We start from the raw sequence: 26,675 nt of genomic DNA, 5'->3' as shown, positions 1-26,675 counted from the left end.
ACCAGAGTATGATGGAGTCTCCCCACAGCTTTAGTTGGTGTTGATGACTAAATACACCTTCTCAGATACGAGCATTTGTGTTTCTTTTGTTTCGTGTTTTGTTTTTTTTTTTTTTTTTTTTTTTTTTTGAAATTGGGTCTCTCTGTTACCTCTGAGTTATCTCTCTAGATCAGGTCTTTCTATGTTGCCTTGGCTGTCTTGGCATTCCCTATGTAGATCAGGGCAGCCCTAAACTCACCAATATTCTCCTGCTTCTGCCTCTACAGTAGTTGGAATTAAAGGTGTATGCTACCGTACCTGGCTTACAAATGTATCTTGAAGTGTGTTTTGTTTTGCTTTGTTTTGTTTTTTAAATTGTAGCTGGGTGATGGTGATGGCTCACACCTTTCCAGGCCAGCCTGATCAGAGTGAGTACCAGCAAGACTACACAGAGATACCGTGTCTCAAAATTAAATTAAATTAAATTAAATGTTACTTATATGTGTGTGCCTATTGAGGCCAGAGAAAAGTGTTAGATACCTGGAACTGGAGTTACAGGTGTTTCTGAGCCATGTCCAATGAATGGACTGAACAACCAAACTGCTGTCCTCTGAAGGAGCCACAGGAGCTTCTAACCACTGAGCAATCTTTCTAGCCCCAGGCCCCTCCCCGTTACTGGGGGACATGTTTTGTTTTGCTACCAGATCTCTCTACATAACTCTAGCTATCCTGGAACTCACTATGTCAGCCAAGCTGGCCTCCGACTCACAGATAGCTACCTACCTCTGTCTCTTCTTCCTGTATTCTGGGATTAAAGGTATCTGCTGGCAAACTGGGCTTCTATTTTAAAACAAACAAAAAGACATACAGTTTTAGTGTGGAATCACTCCTCTCTTTCCATGACATGGGTTCCAGGGATAAAACTCAGGTCTCCAGTCTTAGAAGCAGGTGCCCTTTTTCCACTGAATGGTCTCACTAGCCCTCATCCATGTTTTCTATCAAATTTGATGTTACAGATCTTTGACCAATTTTGAATTGATTTTTGTTTAGGGTAAACGAGTCTGATCTTCTACATAGATAGTCTAAGCTAGTTTTCTAAACATCATTTGGTGAATCTGTCTTTTTTCAAGGTATATTTTAATACCTTTTTCAGAAATTAGGTGTCTGTACCTGTATCTACAACAACCTCTTTTTTGAAGATATTCTATCACAAGTGCATGTGGTAAACAATAAATTTTGACTTTTAAGACTTGTTTAACTTGAACAGTTATCTTTAGAAACTCTATAAAAGAAACATTTCCTAAAACTATCTTTTTTTTTTTTAAGATTTATTCATTGATTATATATAAGTACACTATAGCTGTCTTCAGATACACCTGAAGAGGGCATCTGATCTCTTTACAGATGGTTGTGAGCCACCATGTGGTTGCTGGGAATTGGACTCAGGACCTCTGGAAGAGTAGTCGGGTGCTCTTAACCACTGAGCCATCTCTCCAGCCCTTCCTAAAACTGTCTTACAACATTCTCTTGGTCTGTGTGTTTCTAGTTCATAAAAATGAGTATCTTTTTAGTTCTAAGTATATCTAAGTTTGTCTATGGATCTAATTTTAACTAAATCCAGTTGTAGATACCCTATTATACTACAGTATTTTATTGTTCAAGGTCAAAGTTCCTGCTAGAAATACAAAAACTTGCTTAAGTAAGTGATATAATGTGGCTAAATAAAGAAATTGTTTGGTTTGGTTTTTAGGCAGAGTCTTGCTGGGGAGCCCAGGCTGACCTCAAATTATGAATCTTCCTACTTGAGTCTCCCAGGTACTAGGAACACAAGTGTGTACCAGCTGCCATGCTTGGCTTCTGTATGGAGATTAAAGGAAATCATGATCCAATAGATTACCAGGAGAGAATGTAGAAAAAATGATAAAAGGAAGCAGTAGGAAGGCAGGTGAGTAAGTTAAGGGGAGGCTTCCAAAGGACTCCAACCATCTGAAAATCACACAGAATTACTAGGAAGTGTATAGCTGTCAGCACTGACTAAGACGTGACGGCACAGGTTGGAGCATGAGGAACCTAGTGACCTATGACTGAATAGACTGACAGTTTTTAAATTCTTGTTTCAGGACTTCATAACTTTTCTTGTTTACCTCAGATGAGATGTCAGAATGCAGCCTCTATAGAGCTGGACATGTTACTCGTCTGTAATAACATCGACTCAAAAGGTAGATAGAGGCAGAAGGATCAGTTGAGCCTAGGAGTTTCAGATTAGCCTGGTCAACAAAATAGAATCCCTTTCAAAAGTAAAAAGAAAATACTTGGATCCAGTCTTAAAGAACAGAGTCTATCAGTTATGTGTAGTGAGAGTTTTACAAAGTTCAGAGCTTAAATTTAAGAATCTCAGTATCAGCAAGAACAACAACAAGGGGTTGGGGATTTAGCTCAGTGGTAGAGCGCTTGCCCAGGAAGCGCAAGGCCCTGGGTTCTGTCCCCAGCTCCAAAAAAAAACAAAAAAAAAAAAAAAAAAAAAAAAAGAACAACAACAAAAAAGCATTGAGCCTGGTCAGTTTAAGACCAGCCTGGTATATAGCAGAGTTTTAGTCTAACCCTTCCTTTTCTTTTTTTTTTTTTTTTTCTTTTTTTTTTTCTTTTTTTCAGAGCTGGGGACTGAACACTGAACCCAGGGCCTTGCGGTTGCTAGGCAAGCGCTCTACCACTGAGCTAAATCCCCAACCCCCTAACCCTTCCTTTTTTACGTCATTGTCAGAGGTGATCCAGCAGTTAAAAGCACTTGCCACTCTGCTGCTCTTTCAAGAGGATCCAAGTTTGGTAGTCAGCATTCATATTGATTGACTCATTCCAAGCTCACACTAACACTGGCTCTAGCAGTCTGGTGCCCTCTTCTGGCCTAAACTCTGTATCACTCATGCACATGTCTCTATACACATAATTAAAAATAAAATGCTCCACCCCCACCTTTTCTTTTTAATGCAAGGTGATAGCTCCTGCCTATAAATACCAAGCACTCAGAAAGCTGGAACAAGGTCAAGTTTGAGACCAGTCTGGGCTATGGAGTGAGATCTTGTCTCAAACACCACTAACAAAATTAGAACAATTAGGTTGGGTAGGTGTCAAATCACTACATAGATGGGAACTCTGCAACACTGGAGAATTTAGCACTTATATGCTGGTGGCTAAGCTGCAGTTGGGAAAAGGAAGCAGTTTACTCTTTTATGTAGAAAGGAATTAAATATTGTTACAATCTATCTGTTTCTTAGAAATAGTGAGTAGGATAGATGAAAGAAAAATAAGATGACATAGCCATAATTACATATTTCCTTGAAGAAAAGTTCATTTTAGTACTGTCATAAAGAACTTTCAACATTCTAAAATGTTAAGTTTTATAGTGTTGAAGAATCATAGAGGATAGAATTAGAATAGGATTAAGTGAAAAAAATAGAGCATTTAAAGGATATGAGTTTATTGATAAAGTGAATCAGCATAAATAATGCTGGAAATGTTTGAGTAACCTTGATTGTTTGAGAAAATATAATGTATTATAGTATTTCTACTATATTAAGATATTTTTAGTTTGTCAAGTAGAAGAGTTGCAACTTAATATATATTGAATAAAAAGGCAGAATGTAAAACTGTATAGTATAGCTCCATTCATAGAAGTAGCTCATTGAAAGGCTTCTTGAAAGTTCATTCTAAGCTGCTGTGAACAGGACACTAAAAAGGTGATGACAGTCAACTGGAAGAATTTAACTGGAGTGGTAACAAAGTAGCTAATCACAAATCTGTGAAATTCATTCATCTCAGTCTTAGTCTTAGTCTCTAGGGCCTTCAAGTCCATTTGTAGAATGGGCATTGAAGTAGGCTAAGTACAAACATTGTGCATTTCCTATGCACTGGCCTCAGAGCAAACTCTGAGGGAAGATGAGTTTATCCTAAGGAAGGAGTAAGTACCAGTCTTCTCATTTTCACCAGCTAAAACCGTCCTGGTAGATGAAACAAATTGACTATAATAATGTTCTATAAATGCTAACAGCTTTCAGTTTTATTAATTGGGAAACTGTTCTTTGTAGTGCAATAAATTCATGCTATTCTAACTTACACTTCTAAAATTTTATCTTTCATCTAGAGATTTGCACTAAGTTCTACCCCAGAAGTCTAATAGTACTGAATCAGAGTTGTGGTAGCAAATAACCACAGGAATAGTAGTTACCTGGGGCTGGAGAGCTGGCTCAGTTTTTAAGAGCACTGGCTGCTCTTTCAGAGAACCCATGTTACAGTGCCAGCACCTCTAAGGCAGCTCACAGCCATTTGTAATTCCAATGCCAGGGAATCCACTGCTGGCTTCTATTTACCTCAGTTTCCAGGCATGCAGTGGTGCATATACATGCAGGGAAAGCATGCATATACATCATAAAGTAAATAAGACAACAAACAATGAAGTTTCATTTGCAATTTTCACTAACAAGATACTATGTGTATGTGTTGGTGGGGGGATGCACATCTGTAAGCCCAGAGGATGGCCCTCAGGTATTGGACCCTCATATGCCCCCCACTTTGGGAAAACAAAACAAAACTTTTTTGGTTAGTATCCTAAGGGGGGTACATCCTCATAAGAGGATAACTTTGTGAAATAGGTTCTCTCCTTAAACCTTTTTGAGGATTCCAGGAATCAAAATTAGGTTGTTGGTCTTGCTCCATACTTACTGACTTATCTATTGACCTGGATGTTTTTGAAAAAGGTTTGGGGAGTTTGTTTTTTATTGGTTGGTTTGGTATTTTGAGACATAGTTTCTCTGTGACCAAGCTGGCCGGAACTCAAAGAGACCTGCTTGCCTCTGCCTCACAAGTCTCGAGATTAAAGATGTACACTGCCACACGGCTCCTCTTTAGCTGTTGAGACAGGGTTCCATTGTGAAGCCTAAGTAGGTCCTGAAGTTATAATCTTTTGTCTCATCTTCTCAGTTTACTCTTTTTTTTTTTTTTTTTTTTGTCAGCCACTATTTATTGTTAATTACAAGAGAGGGTAAATTAGGTCTGTTTAGTGTGTGACTTGAAAATTATTGGAGTGAGTTTTGCAGTGGTATGTCTTTTTTTTTTTTTTTTTTGGATAGGTTTTGGCTATAACCAATTTTCCTTGAGGTAATATGTTTTTCTAAAGTACTAATCCCTCTAGGATAGATAGCACTGAAGATAAGCATTTTAAAAGAAACTTCCCAATAGTTCTGTCACTAGGGTTTTTTGTTTGCCTTTTGTTTGTTTGTTTTTTTTTTAATATTTATTTTCTTTACATATCTGAGTACACTGTAGCTGTCTTCAGACACACCAGAGAAGGGCATCAGATCCCATTACAGATGGTTGTGAGCCACCATGTGGTTGCTGGGAATTGAACTCAGGACCTCTGGAAGAGCAGTCAGTGCTCTTAACCTCTGAGACATCTCTCCAACCCCAGCTAGATCACTGTTAAAACTTTTCATATGAAATAAACTGAATATACTTTGTCCTGAAATCTTAAAGTGGAAGTACAAAGGAGCGATCTGAGGTTAGGATGACCATGTAAGCATTTTCTAGAAGAACTCAACCAAGAACACAGAAGTGTCTCTTTCATTCTGTAAGCTACTATGAAAATAAGCACATGGAACAAGTTCAGAATCCAGGAGGATCATTTTAAGCCCCCACAGGTTAGAGCTAAGCCTGGGTAGGCAACACAGGGAGGGAAACAATCTGGCAGAAAGTGTATCCACAAACACAGCCCTTGACACCATTTCAGATGCCAGAAATCCTGTTAGGCCACTGTATCTATTCCAGAAACAACTCATGATTGTGGCACTTACTGCCAAGCTTAACAACCTGCATTCAGGGACCCATATGATAAAAGTTATCCCTGACATCCATATGCACACATAAATAAATAAATGTAACTTAAAAAATTAATGGTAGGAAAAGCTAGATGTTATGTCAGTTATATTAGGAGGTTCTGGAAAATGCAAATTCTGCTGCTTCTTAGCAGCTTCTCTTCCTGTGCTGATGTGTGTAGACCTCAGACTCACCCGGGTGAGTCTGCCCTTTCTCCGGTATCTCAGTGAGCGTATGAACCAACTTTGAGCTTCGACCTGGCTCCAGGACCTCTAGACAGAATAAATGATGTCATCAAAGTGTCAATAGGATGAAGGGCTGTTTGCTTCATAGAGGATCATTAAGGTAGTCACACCTTAGGATTGTAAATGAGGCAGGCATTTAGAAACGAGTGGTGTCTGGAGTGTGAGGCCTTCTGATGGGCAGAGGAGACTACTGACTGCAGCTGGGAGAGGCCTATTCCCCAACTCCCTGTCTGTATCTTGTATAGAGTCAAGAGGATAAAGTGTTCTGATCTACAGTTACACCAGAGTAGCTTGATTTGTTCACAATAGAATCGATAAAAGACTGCTGCAGGTAGAGTTTTAATATGCTGATGGTTCCTTGTCACAACCAAAAGTAGGCATGCACTGTATTTATGGTGAATGAGAACAGCCATATTTTATCTCTGTGTTACCTGTAATATGGTATTTCTGAAGATGTTGATATAAATACTTGCTGCTGGGATGGAGCTATGTGAGTGTGGACAGGTGTAAGACAATTGACTCAGGAAGAGCTGGGGAAAGTAAGCTGCTGTCAGTTTCCTCCTCAGAGATTCAACTCTTGTTAGGATTCCAGAGAGGAGAGAAATCTGTGAACTGTCAGTGAGAGAGCTCTGGTTATCTCAATAAGTGACAATGAGCTGAATGATGTGAGGCTTCTGTAAAGGTATGAAGATGTTGCCTGTGGATTGGGTTAAAGCCTTCCTTCCCTTCCACCGGTGCCTCCTGAAGTCTGGTACCAAGAGCCCTCCCAGAGCTGGCCCTGGGTTCTCCTGTTGCAGTGTTGGAGGGAAGGAACTGGGGCCGGGGCTGGCCACGCTCCCTCCCCCGGCTATGCTTCCTCCAATCACGAGGAGGTGAGCGGCTGCCAAATACCTCCCCTCCGGGTGCTGCAGCAGAACGGCCAGGCCCTCTGCCTGGCTGGCTCACTCGAGCTGCGCTCCCCCTCCTGCCATCTTCCGTTGCAAAGCATTTCTGGGAGCTGCATGTGGGTGACGCAGCAGCATTGTTCGCAGGCACAGGAAGCCGCGGCTGAGCTGAAGGGCTTTAGAAGGAGCTCAGAGTGCTCCACGCTGTTCTGAGTAGCCTGAAGGGTTACAACCTTACGTGCTCTGGGAGATTCAGGATTTTCCCGTAAATCAGGATTTTCCTAGAAGCAGAAAAGCTAACTCCTTCCGCACAACTTCAGCACAGAAAACAAAACAAAGGCGCTGGGGAAACTTCACCCAAGAGCCACTGCAGCTCCAGAGCAACAAGAAATGCAAGGTCAGGCGGTCGGTTGGCAGTCCCTTTCTGGTTTGGGGTGTGTATAACTGTAGAGACTTTGTCTCTCATAAAAGGCAGAACTGCCTGCTGGGCGAGTCCAGGACAATGCGTGTGTTACTTGTGTTGTTTGAGCCGTTGTTAACACTTGTTCTCTAGCTGGTGGGATGTGCTTTGGAACTGGGTTGCTTGGCTTTGGGGAGTACTTACTGCTTGATCAGAGGCCCTTCGTTCTCTTTCCCTTCCTGTGTTCTCTGGGGTGTGGGCCTGTGTTTGAATGTTTTCCCAAATGCCTAGAACCTAGATAGGCAGAGCCTTTCCGCACTCCACCCACCCCCACCCTCGATCCCTGATCCTAAATCCCCACTGGCGAGTGGTGGTAGCTTTTTTTATGGTTTCTCCTAGGACCTCAGCTACAGTCTTTTTTAATGAAACCATTGCGGACTTGGCCCCACCGAATTTAGGCTGGGAAGGAAATCTGCATTTCCCTCCACACCCACACATACACCAGTAATTGAGTGGTGTGTATGTTAACTGCCCCCACCCAACGCAACCCACACAGTTTGTCTTTCTGCCCTTCCCTGTGCCCCCTACAGAAGTCTTGCAGGTGGAATTAAACTGTTTCAGTGAACTTAAGTTCCTTTTCTACTCTCTTAATCATAGGTCTTTCTGTGGAGTCTGTTTTGCTGAAAGTGGAAAGTCCCTGTTTGTGGACAGCTCAGTTCTCTCCCGCAGAGGAAATGGGCAGAGTCCTACTCCTCCCTTATGCAAAGTGGGGGAGGGGAGCCATGCACTCCTCAGTGCACATTTTGAATGGACCTGAATTTTTCACCCTAGGGAGATTAAGAGCTGGGACCAGAACCTTGTCCCACGTGGTACCACACCCTGCCTCTTCACCCCCACACAGTATGGTGCTAGCATGAGGTTCTAGAATAGGGTGCCATAGCAACTTGAAGTAAATAAAATGACTGAAAATGAGATTGGTTTGGGGGAAGGTGTGAGGCATCTGGAGATTTGGTAAAAAGGGGATCTTAATAGAGGAATCTTTCAGAATATATAAAGAGATTTTTGTGAGCCCTAATTCTGGAATTTAGAGCATAATCTGTAGGTTAAGGATAAAAATAGTTAAAAGTTCTGATTATGAAAATGCTTGTTAAGGATGACCCAAGCACTAATCCTTCTAGGTCAAAGTTTAGTTTTTGCTGAAAGCTAGTGTATTTACACTTAAGAAAAAGCTAAGCTGTCTCTTATGTTCTTTTGCTGTAGCATTCATTGCTTTGTGGTTCATGCAGTCAAAGGGGATATTCTACTAGGTGGTTTGTGGTTCAGGATCTCTTTCAGACATAAAATGTCTCAAAATAAAGTCAACCAATATGATTCACTGGCAGCTTCTTACTGTCACATTATTCCTAAGCCATCCAAACTTTTTATTAAAGCCATAAGAACCATTGATCTAAGACTGTTCCTTTCCTATTATAGTTATAAATGCAAAGCAAACTCTGCTCACATGTCTGTGTGCACTGTGAACTCCCAGAGGGTGTGCAGCTGTAATCAGCCTTGGAACAAGTCTGTCTGGGGAAGAGCATTAGCCTAGAATGTGCATGCGTGAGATTGTGGGTTTAATCCCCAGTACTGCTTCCTCTTCTCCTCTAGAAGTAAGTCTTCTTTTGAACAAGGACATTAAGGTTATATTGTCCTACTAATTTAATATTAGCCATTCATTTTGGTGTCCCTTTGCCCACACCTACAAAATAAAAACAAAAACTGATAATTGCTGCTGTAGAAAAAATGCAGAAGAAGCTGCACTTTTAATTCCAGCATAAACAGGGAGACACAAACAGGCCGATCTCTATGAGGTTGAGGCCAGCCAGGTCTACAGTGAGACTTCCTAGACTACCTGGAGAAACCTTGTCTTGAAAAACAAAACAAACAAAAGACTAGAAAAGGGCAGAAGTAATGAAAAGTTTGATTATCCTGTACCTGTATAGAATTGCTTGACATAAAACACTGTAACACTATAGTATCTAGTTGCGTCAGTTTCTTAGAAATATATAGATACGGTGTTGAGAGCAAGAAGTCTCTGTTCTTGTTTGAGATAAAGCCTCACTGTGTAGCCCAGGCTGGCCTGGAGCTGACTAGATCTGCTTCCTCGGTCCTAGAACTGTTGGCGATCCAAAGTTAGAGTCTCAATAGCAGATAGGTATAATCTGAGGTTTCTCTTTCCATTGTTGATATAATTGGTTTGCCATAAGTGTATGAAGGGAAAGTGCAGCCAACCTGTCCATCTTGTGGTGCTCACAGGGCACAGGTAAGGCTGAGTCTGCATGTTGTTGAGAGTGCTTAGCCTTTGTGTTGACTGTACTCAACTTCTTTGATCCTTAGATTTTGCTGGAAGAACTTGCCAGTAGTGATCCCAAGTTAGCCCTCACTGGAGTTCCCATAGTACAGTGGCCAAAAAGGGATAAGGTAAGAGAATTTTCTGCTTGATCTTCAAGCCACTTAAGTTTATTGTCAATTAATCACTATCATTTTGGAATTAAAAGACAGCTAGACACAGATGGGTTTTGGTCGATGCCTTAATAATCAGGAAAAGTTGCACAGAGGTTAGTAGATCTCTGTGAATTTGAGAGTATCCTGGTCTGTATTGTGACTTTAGGGCAGCCAGGGCTACATAGTGAGACCCTGTCTCACCAAGACAGCAACAAAAACTTAATAGGCCTGCATATGGTACAGGCCTTTCTTTGATCCCAGCACTCAGAAAATAGAAGGAGGAAGGTTGTTGTAAGTTCCAGGCCAGTCAGGGCTGCGTATCAAAACCCTATCTCAATGAGGAAATAAATAACCATCGGTAGATGGTTAATCATTACTTGGTTTTGTTCTGACTCATCATAGTTCAGGGTAATTGTCTCTCTTTGAAGTTGACTTAACAAAACTGTCCTGCTAGAGCTCTTACCGGGTTCAGATGCATTGTTGACCAAAGTAGATACCATTCTTCTGAACCAGAAACTCGGCTAAATATGATTAAAAGCTAGTTTAAACCTCTACATATGTATTTAATACTATAAGGTTTTTTGTTGTTTTTACGATGAGACGAATTTACCACTCTCCCCTTTTTGAAACAGGGTCTCATCAAGTTTACAGAGCTGTCCTTGAACTCATGACCTGCCTCTACCTCTAAAGTGCTAGGATTACAGGTAGATTACTATCACACCCAGCCAAAGTTAAAAAGAATTTCCATCAGCAAATGAATTTTCTGGGTTTTTTATTTGAGGGGGTGTTTTGTTTTGTTGTTTTGTTTTGTTTTGTTTTTTGTAGCTTACTTCCTTTATAACTTTTTACCTTGCTGTCCATGGCAGGGTGTTCTGTCCTGACCATGAACTAAATAAAGCTTCTCTTCAGTGTTTCCTACCTGAAAGTTGCAAAGCTCTAACATTCCGGAGTACTTAGGAAAATGGTTTAAAAGTGTTGGGTTGAATATTATCTCCTTGGTTTTTTGCAATAGGATTTCTCTGTGTAGCCCTGACTGTCATGGAACTCACTCTGTAGACCAGAATGTCCTTGAATTCAAAAGATCCACTTGGCCTCTGGCCCCCCAATGCTACCCAGTTTGAATAGTATCTTTAAAGAGCTACCTCCCTCTTCCTGGGTGTAGGAGTCTCGCCAGTCATGAGAGACTACCCTAAAACAATTCAGTTATTTATGGCTGTTGGTATTTCATGTCAGAAAATTATTTAAGAAATGAGAAACTAAAAAAATATAAGATATGGTTCTCATGCCTTGAAAAGGTTTCTAGCCAGATAAATAAACACGTGTTAAAATCAAAAAACATTGAAATTTTTTCCACATTTAAATGTTATTAGATGCAGTATGACAAGTTGTGTGTGCTTCCATTTGGAGTGATAAATGCATAAGACTAATTTCACCTTCTAGGACTTTGCCATCCTGTTGAGGGGTTTATTCAGAGTTACCATCAGTACTATCAGCACTTAACCCAGAAAGCTTTAGGGAGGAGCAAAGCAAGCCTTACAGCTCTCTAAATTAAAAGACATAGCAGAGTGTTAGAACAGTGTTAGCAGGTTTTTCTGTCAGTGTTGAGATTCTGTATGTTTGTATGCCACACAGTCAAAATGTGTCATAGTTCTATAGCATTTGAAAATGGCCATAGAGAATACATGCTTAAATAAATGAGCATGACTTTGTTCCAACAAAAATTTATTTATAAAGATTTATTTATAAAAATCTACTATGGCCAGTTTTGCCTACAGACATCTTTTTGCCAAGTTCATTACCATGTAATATTTGGCCCTCTTCGGGTTTACAGCAACACAGTATGGTTGACTGCACTGCTTTCTTCTTTCCAGCTTAAATTTCCGACCAGGCCAAAGGTGAGGGTTCCTACAATTCCCATCACAAAGCCTCACACCATGAAGCCGGCTCCGCGCCTAACACCTGTAAGGCCTGCTGCAGCCTCCCCCATTGTGTCAGGAGCCAGGCGGAGAAGAGTGCGCTGCAGGAAATGCAAAGCCTGTGTGCAAGGAGAATGTGGAGTCTGCCACTACTGCAGGGACATGAAGAAATTTGGTGGGCCTGGACGCATGAAGCAGTCCTGTGTCCTCAGACAGTGCTTAGCAGTAAGTGATCTGGGTGAAAACTTTGCAGGGAATGGTATTGGTGCCAGAGAAGTTATGTATATGTTAAGTCAGGGAGACTCAGCTGAGGTGGGTTTGGAAGGAAAGTTATCTTAATAAGAAAAGACAAGCCAACAAGCAGTGAATTAATTGCCTCCAATAGTCTAGTTCCTAGACAGTTAAGTCCCTCATCTTTGTCAGTCATTTCCCCAGTAAAACCCCCTCTGCTTACTACCTTGTCTTCGTACATCCCAAGTGTGCCAAGTCTCCTATCTTCATTTAAAGGGACTATGAAATTTAAAGGTTCAAAATCTGGTCTTCTGATCTTTGTCTTCTTGTAGCCTAGACTGCCTCATTCAGTTACATGTTCTCTCTGTGGAGAAGTAGATCAGAATGAAGAGACACAGGACTTTGAAAAGAAACTCATGGAATGCTGCATCTGCAACGAGATAGTTCATCCTGGCTGCCTCCAGGTAAAGAGATGCCTAAAGGCCCTTGACAAAAGATTGGGACACCTGTCAGAAGAGCAGCTACTATCCCTACCGTGGACTTGCAGCTCCCTAGTCACAAAGGAGAACAATAGCCCACTGTCCAGGTGTCTGTGAATCAGGCTGTCTAATAATTTTTTGAAGAGAGAACAGTATACAAAATAGGCCAGTTCATGTGCCAGGGGATCCTGGACAGTGCGTTCAAAGTCACTGTAATGAAACTCGAAGACATGTTTGAGGGCGCTTCAAGCTCCTAGGCATCTCTGCTACATCGCTCATTGTATCTCAGGCTGTAAGCTTAAAGGGATTGTGGCAAGAGTGGTTGAGATCTGGTATTTAGACTGCAACCTCAAAGGTAGAATCATATGATATGGCTTAAATACTATATTCCTAAAGTGCCCCAGGTGGAACATGCCTGTGAAATTGGATCGGTCAAATTTAGGTCTCAGGTACATGAGTGACTGGCATGATGACATGCCAGTATCCCAATTACTCTGAGGTGAGAAAATACATTTAGCCAGCCTCCCCATCTTGTTCAGTAAGAACTTAGAACTTTGTAAATTAGGCTGCCCTTAAAGTTACTGAGATAATCCTGCCTCTGTCTCCCAAGTGTTGAAATTACAAGCAAATGCCACCGTATCTAGCCATAAACACTTTGAACTTAGTTCTTACCACAAACCAGCGTTTGTGTTACTATATCACAAGCAATTGAGAGTGTACCTTGTTAATGTGAATTTACATGTTACAGTTGAGAACAATGAGTGGCTGAAATACTGATCTCTGAATCTCAATAGTTTGCCCAAATAGCAAGGTCGAGTCTGGTGCCACTGACACGAGATACTTAGGAGAAGAAACTCATCTAAACTGGCCCAGACCCTGAAAAGTCTGTTCAGGGAGCCTAACTTTGGTCAAACAGCCAAGAATCAAGGTGGCTGAAAGCCAGTGTTAGAACTGTTTGTTGTGGGGCAGGAGAGGTGCCTCAGCGGTTAAGAGCACTGACTGCTCTTCCAGAGGTCCTGAGTTCAATTCCCAGCAACCACATGGTGGCTCGAAACCATCTGTAATGAGATCTGATGCCCTCTTCTGGTGTGTCTGAAGACAGCAACAGTGTACTTATATATAATAAATAAATCTTTAAAAAAAAAAAAAAGAACTGTTGTTGCTCATTAGCTTTCAGGCTTTAAATTCCCATGTAGACCAGTATGTTTAGAAATGGATGATTCTTCCAGTTGTTTTCCTACCTGTTTTACTTTATGATGTAGAAGGCAAGAGAGACTAACTTTTTAAAACATCCCTATCTGTCTATAGATGGATGGAGAGGGGTTGCTTAACGAGGAATTGCCAAATTGCTGGGAGTGTCCAAAGTGTTATCAGGAAGACAGCTCGGAGAAAGCCCAGGTAAAGGAAATGTTCCGTCTGGGAGGTTGCTGTGCACTAGCCTTTACAGTAGTATCCAAGGCTTTCTGTGTGTGACCCAAGATTATTTTGGTTTTGTCTGTTTGGTATCTTTTTATCCTCCTTTTTTGGTTATTCCCCTTCCCCCTCCAGTGTGTTGGGGGTTTTGTTTGTTTATTTGTTTGCTTGCTTTTGTGTTTTTGTTTTATCTTTAGTTTTTGATTTTTGTATTGCTAAATAACTGTTCCACTTGTTCTAGTAAAGTACACGAGTACTAGAAAGGCAGGTACCATCCCTGGGCTATTGCGTAGGAAAATAAAGGATGCACATTTATATTGAGGAATGTAACTAGAGGGGAGCCAGGCTTGGCCTCCAAGTGCTGTTACATGCTGGATTCATATGCTAGAGTTTCCGATTAAGCGGGTTTCCCTTTTTTTGGGGGGGGGGGGTGTCATCTTTAGCTCTTTGTCCTTTCTTGCCCCATGCACCCAAATGTGCAGTTCAGAAGCAGCTATTCTACTAGAGAGAGGGGAGACCAGCTTCATGACCTTAGCCCAGGACACCTAAGGTTGTTGCCCTAATGGTCACCAGTAGCATTGCCATGCCAAAAGGACTCTGGTTACTCAAGCTGGCAAGGCTAGATCTGCTGAGAGTACAGACAGCAGGAGATGGCGGTCTCCTGTCAGTCCTTCAGGGATCCTGCATAGGCATGAGGAAGAAACCTAAAGGAATTGCTCATCTTTTTTTTTTTTTTTTTTTTTTTTTTCCTTCCACTTGAGCTCGCTCTAGGGCAGTCGAAATTTTAGTTAAGATTTTTTGTTTGCTATTTTGAGACAAAATACTATGTAACCTTGGCTGGTCTGGAACTCAACTATGTAGATCAGGCTGGCTTTGAACTTAAAGAGATCAACTGTGTCTGCCTCCCTAGTGCTGAAAATCGAGGTGTGTGCACCATGTCAGGCCGATTGAAATATTTTTGAGGATAAGGGTTTGTTGGAACTGACTACTACCAGAGTTCTCATTCTCCACATTCTTGGACTAGCAACATTTTAATTTGTCTTTATTAGTGCTGTTAAGAATGTTAAGAATAGGGGCTGGGGATTTAGCTCAGTGGTAGAGCGCTTACCTAGGAAGCGCAAGGCCCTGGGTTCGGTCCCCAGCTCCGAAAAAAAGAACCAAAAAAAAAAAAAAAAGAATGTTAAGAATGACAGATGCTGTGTTTTTGCTACATTTTAATATTCTGTGCAAAATAGCCTCCAGAACAGAGATGGTCATTGCCTCAGCATTGACCAGGAATGTGAAGAACAAAAGAAATACAGACCAGGGGGTTGGGGATTTAGCTCGTCCCCAGCTGGGGGGGGGGGGGGATACAGACCAAGAGTGTTACTGGTGACAGATTGTTTCCTTATGGAAAATCTGACTTGTTAATAGAATATTTAGTGACGTATATTTCGAGTTTCTGGAACGCACAGGTACTACAGGATGATGTCTGGGCTTTGTAGGATTCTTCGCCATAATCATAACGAGGTCTCTGCAGTGGCGTGGTTCCTGACAGAACTGAGTTGAGATACTGCAGAGTTTACACAAATGGTGGTAGAGTTGTAATGCTTAAAGTAGCATTTTTACCCAAAGAGTTACCCAAAAATTGAGGTGCAGTGAATATGATATAATATAGATTCAAGGAGCCTTGTATTCTAGATTCCATTCCTCTGTACATGGCCACAAACTTTTCTCATGGGTAGGTTTCCCAAGTGACCATTTAAGGATTTTGTGTTCTGAAATTAGCATTCTATGGCCTGGCTGTGTGAGCTCAGTTGCTGATCTTGGTAGTCTGAATCACATACTCTGAGGAAACGGCCCCCTTAGGCAGCAGTGACCTGGCTTCTCTCAGGTTCTACTTATTATTTTAAAAGGTTTAGAAAAAAAGGCACTGGTGTTTCTTTTCTGTGCATTTTGCAGAAGCGGAAAATAGAAGAGAGTGATGAAGAAGCTGTACAAGCCAAAGTCCTACGGCCCCTGAGGAGCTGCGAGGAGCCTCTCACACCCCCGCCTCACTCACCTACTTCCATGCTGCAGCTCATCCACGACCCGGTTTCTCCCCGGGGTATGGTGACTCGGTCATCCCCTGGGGCTGGCCCCAGCGACCACCACAGTGCCAGCCGTGATGAACGCTTCAAACGGCGGCAGTTGCTGCGGCTACAAGCCACAGAGCGCACCATGGTACGGGAAAAGGAGAACAATCCCAGCGGCAAAAAGGAGCTGTCTGAAGTTGAGAAAGCCAAGATCCGGGGATCGTACCTCACTGTCACGCTACAGAGGCCCACCAAAGAGCTCCACGGGACATCCATTGTGCCCAAGCTGCAGGCCATCACGGCCTCCTCTGCCAACCTTCGCCCTAACCCCCGTGTGCTAATGCAGCACTGCCCAGCCCGGAACCCCCAGCGTGGGGATGAGGAGGGGCTTGGGGGAGAGGAGGAGGAAGAGGAGGAGGAGGAGGAAGATGACAGTGCAGAGGAGGGGGGTGCAGCAAGGCTGAATGGCCGGGGCAGTTGGGCTCAGGATGGAGACGAAAGCTGGATGCAGCGGGAGGTCTGGATGTCTGTCTTCCGCTACCTCAGCCGCAGAGAACTTTGTGAATGTATGCGAGTGTGCAAGACGTGGTATAAATGGTGAGCAGGGATACAGGGGTCAGGAACGGGCAGGGGGTAGGTAACAGGGCTTCTGTGTGTACCTTGATGTCTGTGGGTATCAGACCGCCTCTGTGGGTGCTGTTAAAGATGTAGTCCATTGTACCTGCATATGTTAGGGGAATTGGAGCCTTTCGTCTTCTGCCAGCTCATTGTTTCCCTGTTTCAACTGGGGGGAGGGAAACCAATTTAAGGGGTGGATTTGTACAGTTTGTGCTAAAACTTACTTAGGGTCTTATAGGTTGTGAGCTTGTTTTCCCTCCCCTAACTTACCATGTGCTAGTTGAGATTCTGAGACGAGCTATGATTTCACCAAGAGGAGTGGCAAACTTTCCAAAATGAATTTGAAGGTGCTCCTAATATTCCCATTTTTAGTACTCTTTGGTCTCCCCTTCTGTGTTTGCTTCCAGTTTTAACTATCCCTCAAACTTGAATTTTTCCTTTCTTCAACAAGGAGAGCCCGTTTCTGAAGCTTAAGACTTAACTATCCTTCCTAATGAAACATTTCTCCGCCGGTTCAACAGACATTTAGTGGGAAAGTCCCTAGAGCTAATGAATGAAGAGATTGCTACGGAGCACCTTGAGGTTTAAGGGTGTATAATTTTTTTATTTTGGTCACACTCTATTACTGTTATTTCCAAAATCAGGTGTCTTGACCAGAAATATATGTCTGGAAACTTGTCAAAGTATGGTAGTGCCAGAGTGTGGTATTACATACATGATGCCAGCATTCAGGAGACACAGGCAGGAAGATCTGCAGTTTGGGGTGAGCAAGGGCTGTATAGCCCCAGACCAATCTGTGCTAAAGCATGAGAAGTAAAGAAAAGCAGATCCCCAGGCCTGCTAAATCAGAGCCTCTGGGGTGGGTCTGATGTAGTGTGTATTTTGTTTGGGTTTTTCTTTTTTTTTATTTAAGGACTCCTACCATCAACAGTGTGCTATCAGTGAGATTTTTGTCAATTGTAATACCTTTGCCAGTACAAATCTTACTTCTTGACTTAGAATTTGTGACCTACTCATATTACATTTTTTTTGGTCAAGCAAGTAGGCTTCCTAGTCTCTAATCCTTGGTTTCCAGGCCAGGGCACATAAGACTCCCAATACATATTTCCTTGTGTTCTGCCAGGCAGGCTGAGCTCAGGAGTGGAGATTACATTGTAGAGTGTGGTAGAAAGACCTCTCACTTTCAGTTTTGGATGGACTGGCAAGATGTTAAGCTAGCAGGGAAGCAAATGCCTTAGGGTGGAAGAGAGCTGTCCAGGCTGAGAGAAAGCGTCACTTGGCCTGTGACAGTAATAGGCTCAAGGCAAGATGTGATAGCGTTGGGTAGATCCTTCATCTCCCTCAGCTCCATGTAACTACAACTAACATGGGAAAGAATCAAGCTATGAAATTCTAGACAGTAAGAGGTCAGTCTTGTAACCAAGTTGAAGATTAAAGTCTATTTCTAAATATTGTTGAAATGTTTCTGTACACTATATAATAGGAGCCACACCATTTTAGTACAAAGGAAGAGAATACAGTATACCATTGTATAAACATGCCAAACCCCGTGCCCTGCCTATCCTGGATTTGCAAAGTGTCTAGTTTTTTTGGTTTTTTTTTTTTAAAGGGCAGTTTTTTGCCTGACTCTGAGGTAGTGATTTCTGGTTTTCTACAGGAAAACTTACAGGAATGACCTTCAGGTATTTACCAGAAGCCTTTTAGCAGAGTGCCTTGGGAGCATCTTTGACAGTAATATCAAGTTAGTTAAATTCTCTTCCCTCTTAACAGGTGCTGTGACAAACGACTTTGGACAAAAATTGACTTGAGTAGGTGTAAGGCCATCGTGCCCCAGGCTCTCAGTGGCATCATCAAGCGGCAGCCAGTAAGCCTGGACCTTAGTTGGACTAACATCTCCAAAAAGCAGCTGACATGGCTGGTCAATAGGCTGCCAGGTAGGTGAGCAGCCAGACCTGCCACTGTTCTAGGGCCCAGAGGACCAGCAGGAAACATTAGGCTATTATCAACACTGCTTAGAACTGATGCAGTGCAGTTTGGGGAAGTAATCCTGGACCATGGCTGTTGGGAGGCCATCGTAACGGCCACTGCGTAAGGCATTACTGGATTGGTGACTGCACTAGATAAAGAGAGAGTGGCATTAGGTTGCTGCATCAGCTCTTTGTTAACCCTTTGGCATCTTAAGGTCCCAGAAAGACAGAAGCCCCACAGCATCTACTGCTCTAGTAGAAACTTAGTGACTGGTCTTTATTTTCCTTCTTTTCATATGTGTGAATGTTTGACGAGTGTGCACTTGTGTGTACATGTGTATTAGGAGTCTTAGGTCACTCGTCTACTTCAAAGGTTGAGACAGAGTCTGTCAGACAGCACGGGGCTTGCATCTGCTATGGCTGGCTGGTCTTGCTGTCCAGCTCGTGGTGTCCCCATCTCTTCTTTTCAATGCTGTAAGATGCCATGTCCACCTGGCATTATGGTTTCTGAGGAAATGAATTCTGGTCTTTCCAGTGAGTGTAAACTTTTGATTTCTTAGCCATCTCCCTGAAGTGCTCAGCAGTGTGAGGGTGTGTGTGTGTGTGTGTGTGTGTCTGTGTCTGTGTCTGTGTCTGTGTCTGTCTGTGTGTCTGTGTGTGTGTCTGTGTGTGTGTTTTGAGATGCTTTCACTCTTCAGTACTCAAAGAGATGAGCCTGCCTATTTCTGAGTGCTGGGATTGAGAGTATGCTACCACACCCAGTTCCAGCATTTGGGTTTTTTGTTTTGTTTGTGTGTTTGTCTTTTCTAGACGGGATTTCTCTGTGTAGCTCTGACTGTCCGGGAACTCATTCTGTAGAATAGGTTTTCTGTCTGTCTCTGCCTCCTGAGTGCTGAGATTAAAGGTATGGGACACTACCATCTGGCGTTCCAGCTATTGATTTTAACACCAAAGTAAAAGTTACAACTTGGAAGCTTTGACACTGAGAATCTTTAGACTTTGTTACTAGATTAGAACATAGTCCTCCCCAGTTGGCTAGAGATCCTTCCATTTTGCTCAGAACATCTGGTAACAGAGGATTTGAATTCTCTATAAGTAGAGTATGTTGTATGTCTGTTTCCATTTGTTGCAGGATTAAAAGACCTCCTCCTAGCAGGCTGTTCCTGGTCTGCAGTATCTGCCCTCAGCACCTCCAGCTGCCCCCTTCTCAGGACCCTTGATCTTCGGTGGGCAGTAGGAATTAAAGACCCTCAAATTCGGGACTTGCTGACTCCACCCACAGATAAGCCAGGTATGCTCTGGGCCTGCCTCACTTACCTGTTTTAACTTTTTTTTTTTTTTTTTTTTTTTTAAGATAGAGCTTAAAATTTAAGGTCTCAGAATTAAACTATGAAAAATTGGAAGTATACAAGGCTAAAATTCAAGTGCTGGTTATGTACAAGCAAATAACTAAGCAAACAAACAGGAAGAAGTCCATTCTCTAAAATTTTTTAAAAGATTTATTGGGGTTGGGGATTTAGCTCAGTGGTAGAGCGCTTGCCTAGGAAGCGCAAAGCCCTGGGTTCGGTCCCCAGCTCCGAAAAAAAGAACCCAAAAAAAAAAAAAGATTTATTTATCTTATGTATGTGAGTACACTGTAGCTGTCTTCAGACACCAGAAGATCCCATTACAGATGGTTGTGAGCCACCATGTGGTTGCTGGGAATTGAACTCAGGACCTCTGGAAGAGCAGTCAGTGCTCTTAACCTCTGAGCCATTTCTCCAGTGGCTTCCCACCCCCCACCCCCTCATTTTATAAATAATAAGAATTTGGGCCCAGAGAGCATAAACCTGATCAAATTTTGCAAGACTTCTGACTCAGAGCAAAACTTTGAAAGTTTTTTTGAATGATAGATGGTAACAGAATCACAGGACTGAGGAAAGAGGGCTCATTCCACACACCACTTTGAAAGTGAGGCATTTACTCTGCCACTGAAAAGACGGAAATAATCTCTGTACATTGTTTGCTCCCTACATGAAGGGTTGAGTGTAGGCAGTTCTGCTTAACTCTGTCAAGGGGGTCCTAACCAGTGCATACTCCTGCCACTTGGGTCTTTAGTAGAGAATTAAAAGTTTTGATCTAAGTTCTTTTGCCTGTACAGGTCAAGACAATCGAAGCAAACTCCGGAACATGACTGACTTCCGGCTGGCAGGCCTTGACATCACCGATGCCACTCTCCGACTCATTATTCGCCACATGCCCCTTTTGTCTCGACTTGACCTCAGTCACTGCAGCCACCTTACAGATCAGTCCTCCAACCTGCTCACTGCTGTCGGGTCTTCCACTCGATACTCCCTTACAGAGCTCAACATGGCGGGTACGTTCTCTGTTTGTATGAGGTGATATCCTTGGTCTCTGAACCGTGTCCACGTCTGCATGGGGATAGAGAGCTGGGTCATAAACACCTGTAACTCTAGCATCTTAATATCTGACACTGTCTAGGCTTTTGAGTACCTATTCACATATCAGCATGCACACGCAGTAATACAAAACAATTTTTTTTTTTTTTAATTTGCAGCTGGGCATAGTGGCAAACACCTTAAATCTAATAACAGTGTTTTGGAAGCAGTAGAAGGTAGATTTCTTGAGTTTGCATTCAGCCAGGGCTATATAGTGAGACCCTTTGTCTCAAGAAAATAAATAATAGATAAAAACGTACATCTAGCCAGTTGTGACACGCACCCTTTTTAATCCCAGCACTTGAGATGCAGATGTCTCTTAAGTTCAAGGCCAGCCAGATCTTCATAGAGAGACTTTCTCAAAACAATGAGAAAGTTGCATTTGCATGAGATTAAGAGACTTCTATTAATTTTTTAAAGAAAGATCTCTGAGGTGAGTAGTAAACTCAGATGCCTCCATGTTTGGCTGCTGTCCAGCTGTAGTTTGGTCAGCCAAATGGCCCTTGTGCTACTACGAACTTGCCTGTGGTCCTCCATCAAGAGGCAGCAGTACTGATGGCAACCCTGGTATCTCTGAGTGGTGACAAAGAGCTTTGGAGAAAGATACTGAGATAACAGGGTGGCAGAAATGGGCCTCTGTGGCTATGTTTGTGATCTCTGTTCTCTTTGGCCATGTTGCCTACAGGTTGCAATAAACTGACAGACCAGACCCTGTTCTTCCTAAGGAGAATTGCTAATGTCACCTTGATTGACCTTCGAGGATGCAAACAGATCACAAGAAAAGCCTGTGAGCACTTCATCTCAGACTTGTCCATCAACAGCCTCTACTGCCTGTCTGATGAGAAACTGATACAGAAGATTAGCTAAGACATGCTCAGCCCAGACTGAACAGGAAAATCTTCCCCTGCCTTCCCATCAAGGAGAGTCTCTCCCTGACCCTTCGCAGGCTCTGAGGCCAACGACACATTCCCTCTCTGCTCTCTTTTTCTCTGAGCCCTTCTCCCACAGGTGGGGCAGAGAGAGGTTGGTGGACACCAAGGTTATTGCCTGCTCCTCTCCCTCCCAAGGAAAAGAGAGGAGAGGTTGATCAAGGAGAAAGCACAGGCTGTGCTATCCCAGTACCTTGCTTGCTTGCTCGTCTGCCAGCTAGGATGCTGGGCTCTCAGTTTGGGGGAATTTGTGCATCTTTCACCTGCACTGGGCTAAGAACCCTCCCTTCTCACCCATAGTCCCCAGCAGTGCCTGGTTCTGAGCAAACTCTAGGGAGAATGGCCAGATTCTCCTCATGGTGTCCGTTGCGTGTCTCTCCTCCGTTAAACTCTCCCGGCTTCCGCAGGAGGAGCCAGCAGCCCTAGAAACACCAGGCCTGGCAGGTCTCAATGGTGCTGTGAGTTGTCTGAAGCTTTGCTCCATGTCTATGATAGCCCTTTTTTCTTGTCCCTGAGCTTGATGCTGTCCAACACTCATTCATATAATCAGTCCCTATTCTGCCATCACTCCGTAATTTTTCCACTAGTCACCGGTGCACTTGTCCATTGTTGCACTTACTTGGGGTTATCAAAGGCTCTTCAGAGGAGCTGAACTCTGCCCCAGGAATCCCCATGTCATTGCTCCCCAGGCATATTCTAAGGCAGGCATCATTATCCCCCCCACCACGCCCCCCACCCCTGTTACTGCCCACCAATTGCCCCTTCCCATTTGTCCTGTCTCCTGCGTAAGCAGGGCTTTTCCAGATTTTGTGTCCTCAGAAGGAGCAGCATGTTTCTCCAGGTGGGGGAAACAGAAGACTGGTCGAATCCCCACCTTCCTCCAAGCCAGGCTTTTTTGGGCTCTGGTTTAGCATGGCCCTCTGAGCCCAGGCCTGTGTATAACCTAGCAGCTCACTGACCTGGTGCCTTTTAAGGGGAGTCCTGATTGAAAACCTACCCTCTGCCTGCAGCCTTGGAAGTGTGTGTGCATGTGCCTGTGTGTCTGGCTAAGTGTGCTGCACATATGTGCAGGGAAGGAGAGGAGCATGATGTCTCCCACTCCTCCATTGCCCCTCTTCAAGCCCCATCAGCTGCCCCCTTTTACTTTGCATTGAACGGCCTGTCCAAAGATCCTCTCTCTAGGGCAGCAGAGAGCTTTTTGCACTTTAAAGAAAGAAAGAAAGAAAATGGTCGGAACTATTCTGGGTCAATATTTAGAGTATGAGGAGATGCTCAGCAGAGGCCTGTGGCCAGAGTTTGTCAGTGATACATGCAAATTTGCACTCTGCTCCCCATCTCCCCATAGGAGATTGATAATTGATAGCACAGCCTTGCCCCGCCTTCTCTTAACCCTAAACATACCCCTTCCCACCCCATTTCCTGTAATCTAGCCTCAGACTTTCCTAAACTCCATCAGGAGGGGACAGAGCCCGGGCACCATGAGTCTGAAGTGTGAACTGCCCAAGGAGAGATGCTAACTGTACCCTTGCCACTGCCAAAGCAATAGAGGCAGAAGTGTCCCCTCTGCCACCCGACCCAGCTTTGACCCTGGCAATAACCAGACTTTTTCCAGGAAAACTGGGTTTCTGGCAAGGGGTGGTATTGGTTCTTCCAATCTGCTGATTTCTCTTGGCTGCACCTTAAAAACAGCAGTCTGCTCCCTTGACCCTCTGCCATTCCATTGGTCTTCAGGTCCCAGAATTCTGGGACTGAAATGTTGAGGAAACGCCAGTGACTTATTCCAGAGTGCCTCCGTTAGGGGAACTTCTGTAAAGAACCCTGGGTGTTGAGCAAAAACTTTATTAATACTATTAATGACCTATAATTAGAAGCTTCCTGACTTTTTTTTCTTTTTGGTTGCTCCTGTGGAAAATACTAAAATTACTAAGTTTTGTTTGTTGTCTTTTTATGAAAGGGGAGGTGGAGAGACCCTTTCAGAGCAGGGATTGTGCCGGGAGAGTGCCTCTGACCTTTGGGACAGTTCATCCACAGAAATTTCTAAGCTGATGGCTTGTCTGGGTTTTGGTCTTTGCATTTGGATTTCGAGAAAACAAGCATTTTACTGCACAGAAATTTGTCAGTTGAAAAGGGAGCTCAGGATGGTGGCAGATGGACTGAAGCCCTTGCTGGGTCTTACTTTTCTTTAAGACTATGAGGGAGAATGGTTTTTAGAGGTGAGAGTTGGTCCTTGCAAAAGAGAGAAGTGTCTCTGAGGACATAGAACATGCAGATCTATAGTCCTGCACCTACTCTTAGCTGTGGTCTTGCCAGAGCCTGGCCTCAGACTGCAGGACCAGATCTCTGCCTTCATCTTTCCACATACTGGGGCAAAAAACCACAAAGGAAAGGAAGAAAATTATATATATATAATTATATATATATAATATAAAATCACTTGGTGATTAAAAAAAATAACTGCTCAATAAATAAAACTCCTAAAGTCACTATGTTTAAAGGGTTTGGTTTTTTGGGGGGGCGGGAAATATTGTAAATATATATTTTTTGTTGCTTATTTAGAGTCGATCTCCAATGTTGTGCTAAGATTTTTAAATTAAATGTAAGCATTAAGGGAATGAGTCTTAGGCCACCAGCTGACACATTGGCATTATTTTGGGTCAGGGAAGGAGAAAGCTAGTTGGACTTTGTTTTCTAAAAGTTCCCCACTTGGTTTTAGAAAGAGCAAAGATGTCTTTCTTCTGACACTCGGGAATGGGAGATATTTGTGTAATAAAATTTTTAAAAGACAAAAAAAGAAATAGCCTCCAATGGGAAATATTTTGATTTGGTTTTCTTTTTTGTTTTTGTTTTTAAATAAAAAGACTTTAAAAACAAAAACTAACCCCTTTCTCCTTTGGTGTATGTGTATGTCTATGTCTAAGAGGATGTCAGAAGGTTTACAGACATGCTGATATCTACCTAAAACCAGGGAGTGCTGGCCCCACCGCTCTGGACAGAAACATCTGTGGTATAAGTCTGTATACTTACTACCTTTTTTAATGTCAAAATGCAGACATGTACATATACCATAGCATACCAACTGGAGGAGTCTGTTTTTGTAACCATGTGGGGTTCCATGCCTGTAGGTCAGAGGGCATCATGGAGGAGTCTGACACTTTTTAATGTATAGGAGTGCTCTGTCATATTTGCATGCCAGAAGAGGGCATTGATCCCATTATAGACAGTTGTGAGCTACCATGTAGTTGGTGGGAATTGAACTCAGGACCTCTGGAAGAGCAGTCAGTGCTCTTAACTGCTGAGCCATCTCTCCAGCCCCAACTCCCACCCCAAAAGCAAACTTTTTTTTTTTTTTTTTTTTTTTTGGTTCTTTTTTTCAGAGCTGGGGACCGAACCCAGGGCCTTGCGCTTCCTAGGCAAGCACTCTACCACTGAGCTAAATCCCCAACCCCAAAAGCAAACTTTTTAATGCATGTATAAGTATTTTACATGGTAAGTTTAAAGGACCTCCCCCAAAATAAACAGTCTTAGAGCAGTTCCTGGGAACAGCCTGGGCATTTCTGACCTCTCAGGCCCAACCTCCACATGCTGAAGCCACAGACTAGGCACCTCCTTGAGATTAGTGCCTGCCTGAAGCCTCCAGATGGCCTGTGGCTGGCATTTATCCCAACTCTAGGTAAACCATGTGACAACATCTGTTGCTTAGTCAACCTCTAAAGAAGCACTGCCTACTGCCAGAAATCCCCACTATCTCAGGAGGAATGGGTTCTTATTCATCCTGCTGCCCTAAACTGACACTCTGCTGTATGCTCTAGAAACCAATGGAACACTAAGTTTCCTGAAGATGAGCTATTTGGGTGTTAGCAGAGAAGAAGGAATTGTCAGTTTTGCCTCTCTTCTCATCCTTGCCACCAGGGGCACAGAATTTGGAAGGTTGAGGACCAATGTTTTTCAGTCCAACTCAGGAGCAAGAGCATTTCAGTGACTGACCCCGATGCTATTTAATACCTAAAATTCATATTAAAGAGCTAGGAGTGGTGCTTGCAAGCTTTTAATCTCTGAGTTCAAGGCCAGCCTGGTCTACATAGTGATTCCAGGACAGTCAGAGCTACACAGAGAAACCCTATCTTAAATTTTTTTCCCTTTTAGTTTACTTAAGGTTTTTTGTTTTGTTTTTGGAGCAAGGTCTCTATGGAGCCTTGGCTATTCTAGAACCCTTGTGTAGACCAGGATGGCCTCAAACTCAGAGACCCACCTGCCTCTACTTTTCCAAGAGCTGGGGTTAAGGGTGTGAACTACTATAACCAGCTAATTTGTGTGTATATTCATTGCCTGCATGTATGTCTGTGTACCACCATGTGTATGTTTAGTGTCATGGAGGTGAAAGAAGAATCAGACCCCTGGAACTGGAGTTACAAATGTTGAAATTAGATCTTGGCAGGTCTTTGGGAAGAGTAGCCAGTGCTCCCCCCCACCCCCCCAAGAGCTGGGGACAGAACCCAGGGCCTTGCTGGGCAAGTGCTCTACCACTGAGCTAAATCCCCAACCCCAGTGCTCTTAACTGATGATCTCTCCAGTCCCTGATTTCTGTTTTTTAGTTATGTGTATTATGTATGTGGATGAGTATGGTTTGTGTACAAGGGCAGTGCCCTCAGGCCAAAGAAAGCATTTGATTTCCTGGAATTGGGGTTATGGGAGTTTGTAGTAGACTTGGATGCTGGGATAGTACTCTATAAGAGCAATATGTACTCTTAATCGCTGAGCCATCCTTCCAGCCCA

At 43.1% G+C, this 26,675-nt stretch overlaps 1 protein-coding gene across 5 annotated transcripts in view; it reads left to right on the top strand.

Moving 5' to 3' along the window:
* The window catches only part of Kdm2a (lysine demethylase 2A), a 69,535-nt gene extending 44,761 nt beyond the window's left edge, over nt 1-24,774 (top strand). For 2 of the 5 annotated variants that reach the window (XM_087573849.1, XM_087573838.1), the window contains exons 13-21: nt 9,750-9,833; nt 11,729-11,998; nt 12,337-12,468; nt 13,792-13,881; nt 15,838-16,547; nt 18,339-18,502; nt 19,668-19,826; nt 20,676-20,891; nt 21,659-24,385. In XM_087573849.1, coding sequence (XP_087429975.1) covers nt 9,750-9,833; nt 11,729-11,998; nt 12,337-12,468; nt 13,792-13,881; nt 15,838-16,547; nt 18,339-18,502; nt 19,668-19,826; nt 20,676-20,891; nt 21,659-21,840 — 2,007 coding nt within the window. In that variant the 3' untranslated portion in view covers nt 21,841-24,385. Of the gene's footprint in view, nt 1-7,032; nt 7,371-9,749; nt 9,834-10,494; nt 10,562-11,728; nt 11,999-12,336; nt 12,469-13,791; nt 13,882-15,837; nt 16,548-18,338; nt 18,503-19,667; nt 19,827-20,675; nt 20,892-21,658 lie in introns of those variants that run through there. The other 3 variants (XM_087573860.1, NM_001108515.1, XM_087573871.1) reach the window with 3 other exon arrangements.
* Nucleotides 24,775-26,675: the final 1,901 nt, after the last annotated feature.

This window comes from Rattus norvegicus, chromosome 1 (genome assembly GCF_021556685.1).
Source record: "Rattus norvegicus strain SHRSP/BbbUtx chromosome 1, alternate assembly SHRSP_T2T, whole genome shotgun sequence".
Lineage (NCBI taxonomy): Eukaryota > Metazoa > Chordata > Mammalia > Rodentia > Muridae > Rattus > Rattus norvegicus.
The sequence above is the reverse complement of the archived record's forward strand: the minus strand, read 5'-3'. Positions and strand labels throughout refer to the sequence as shown.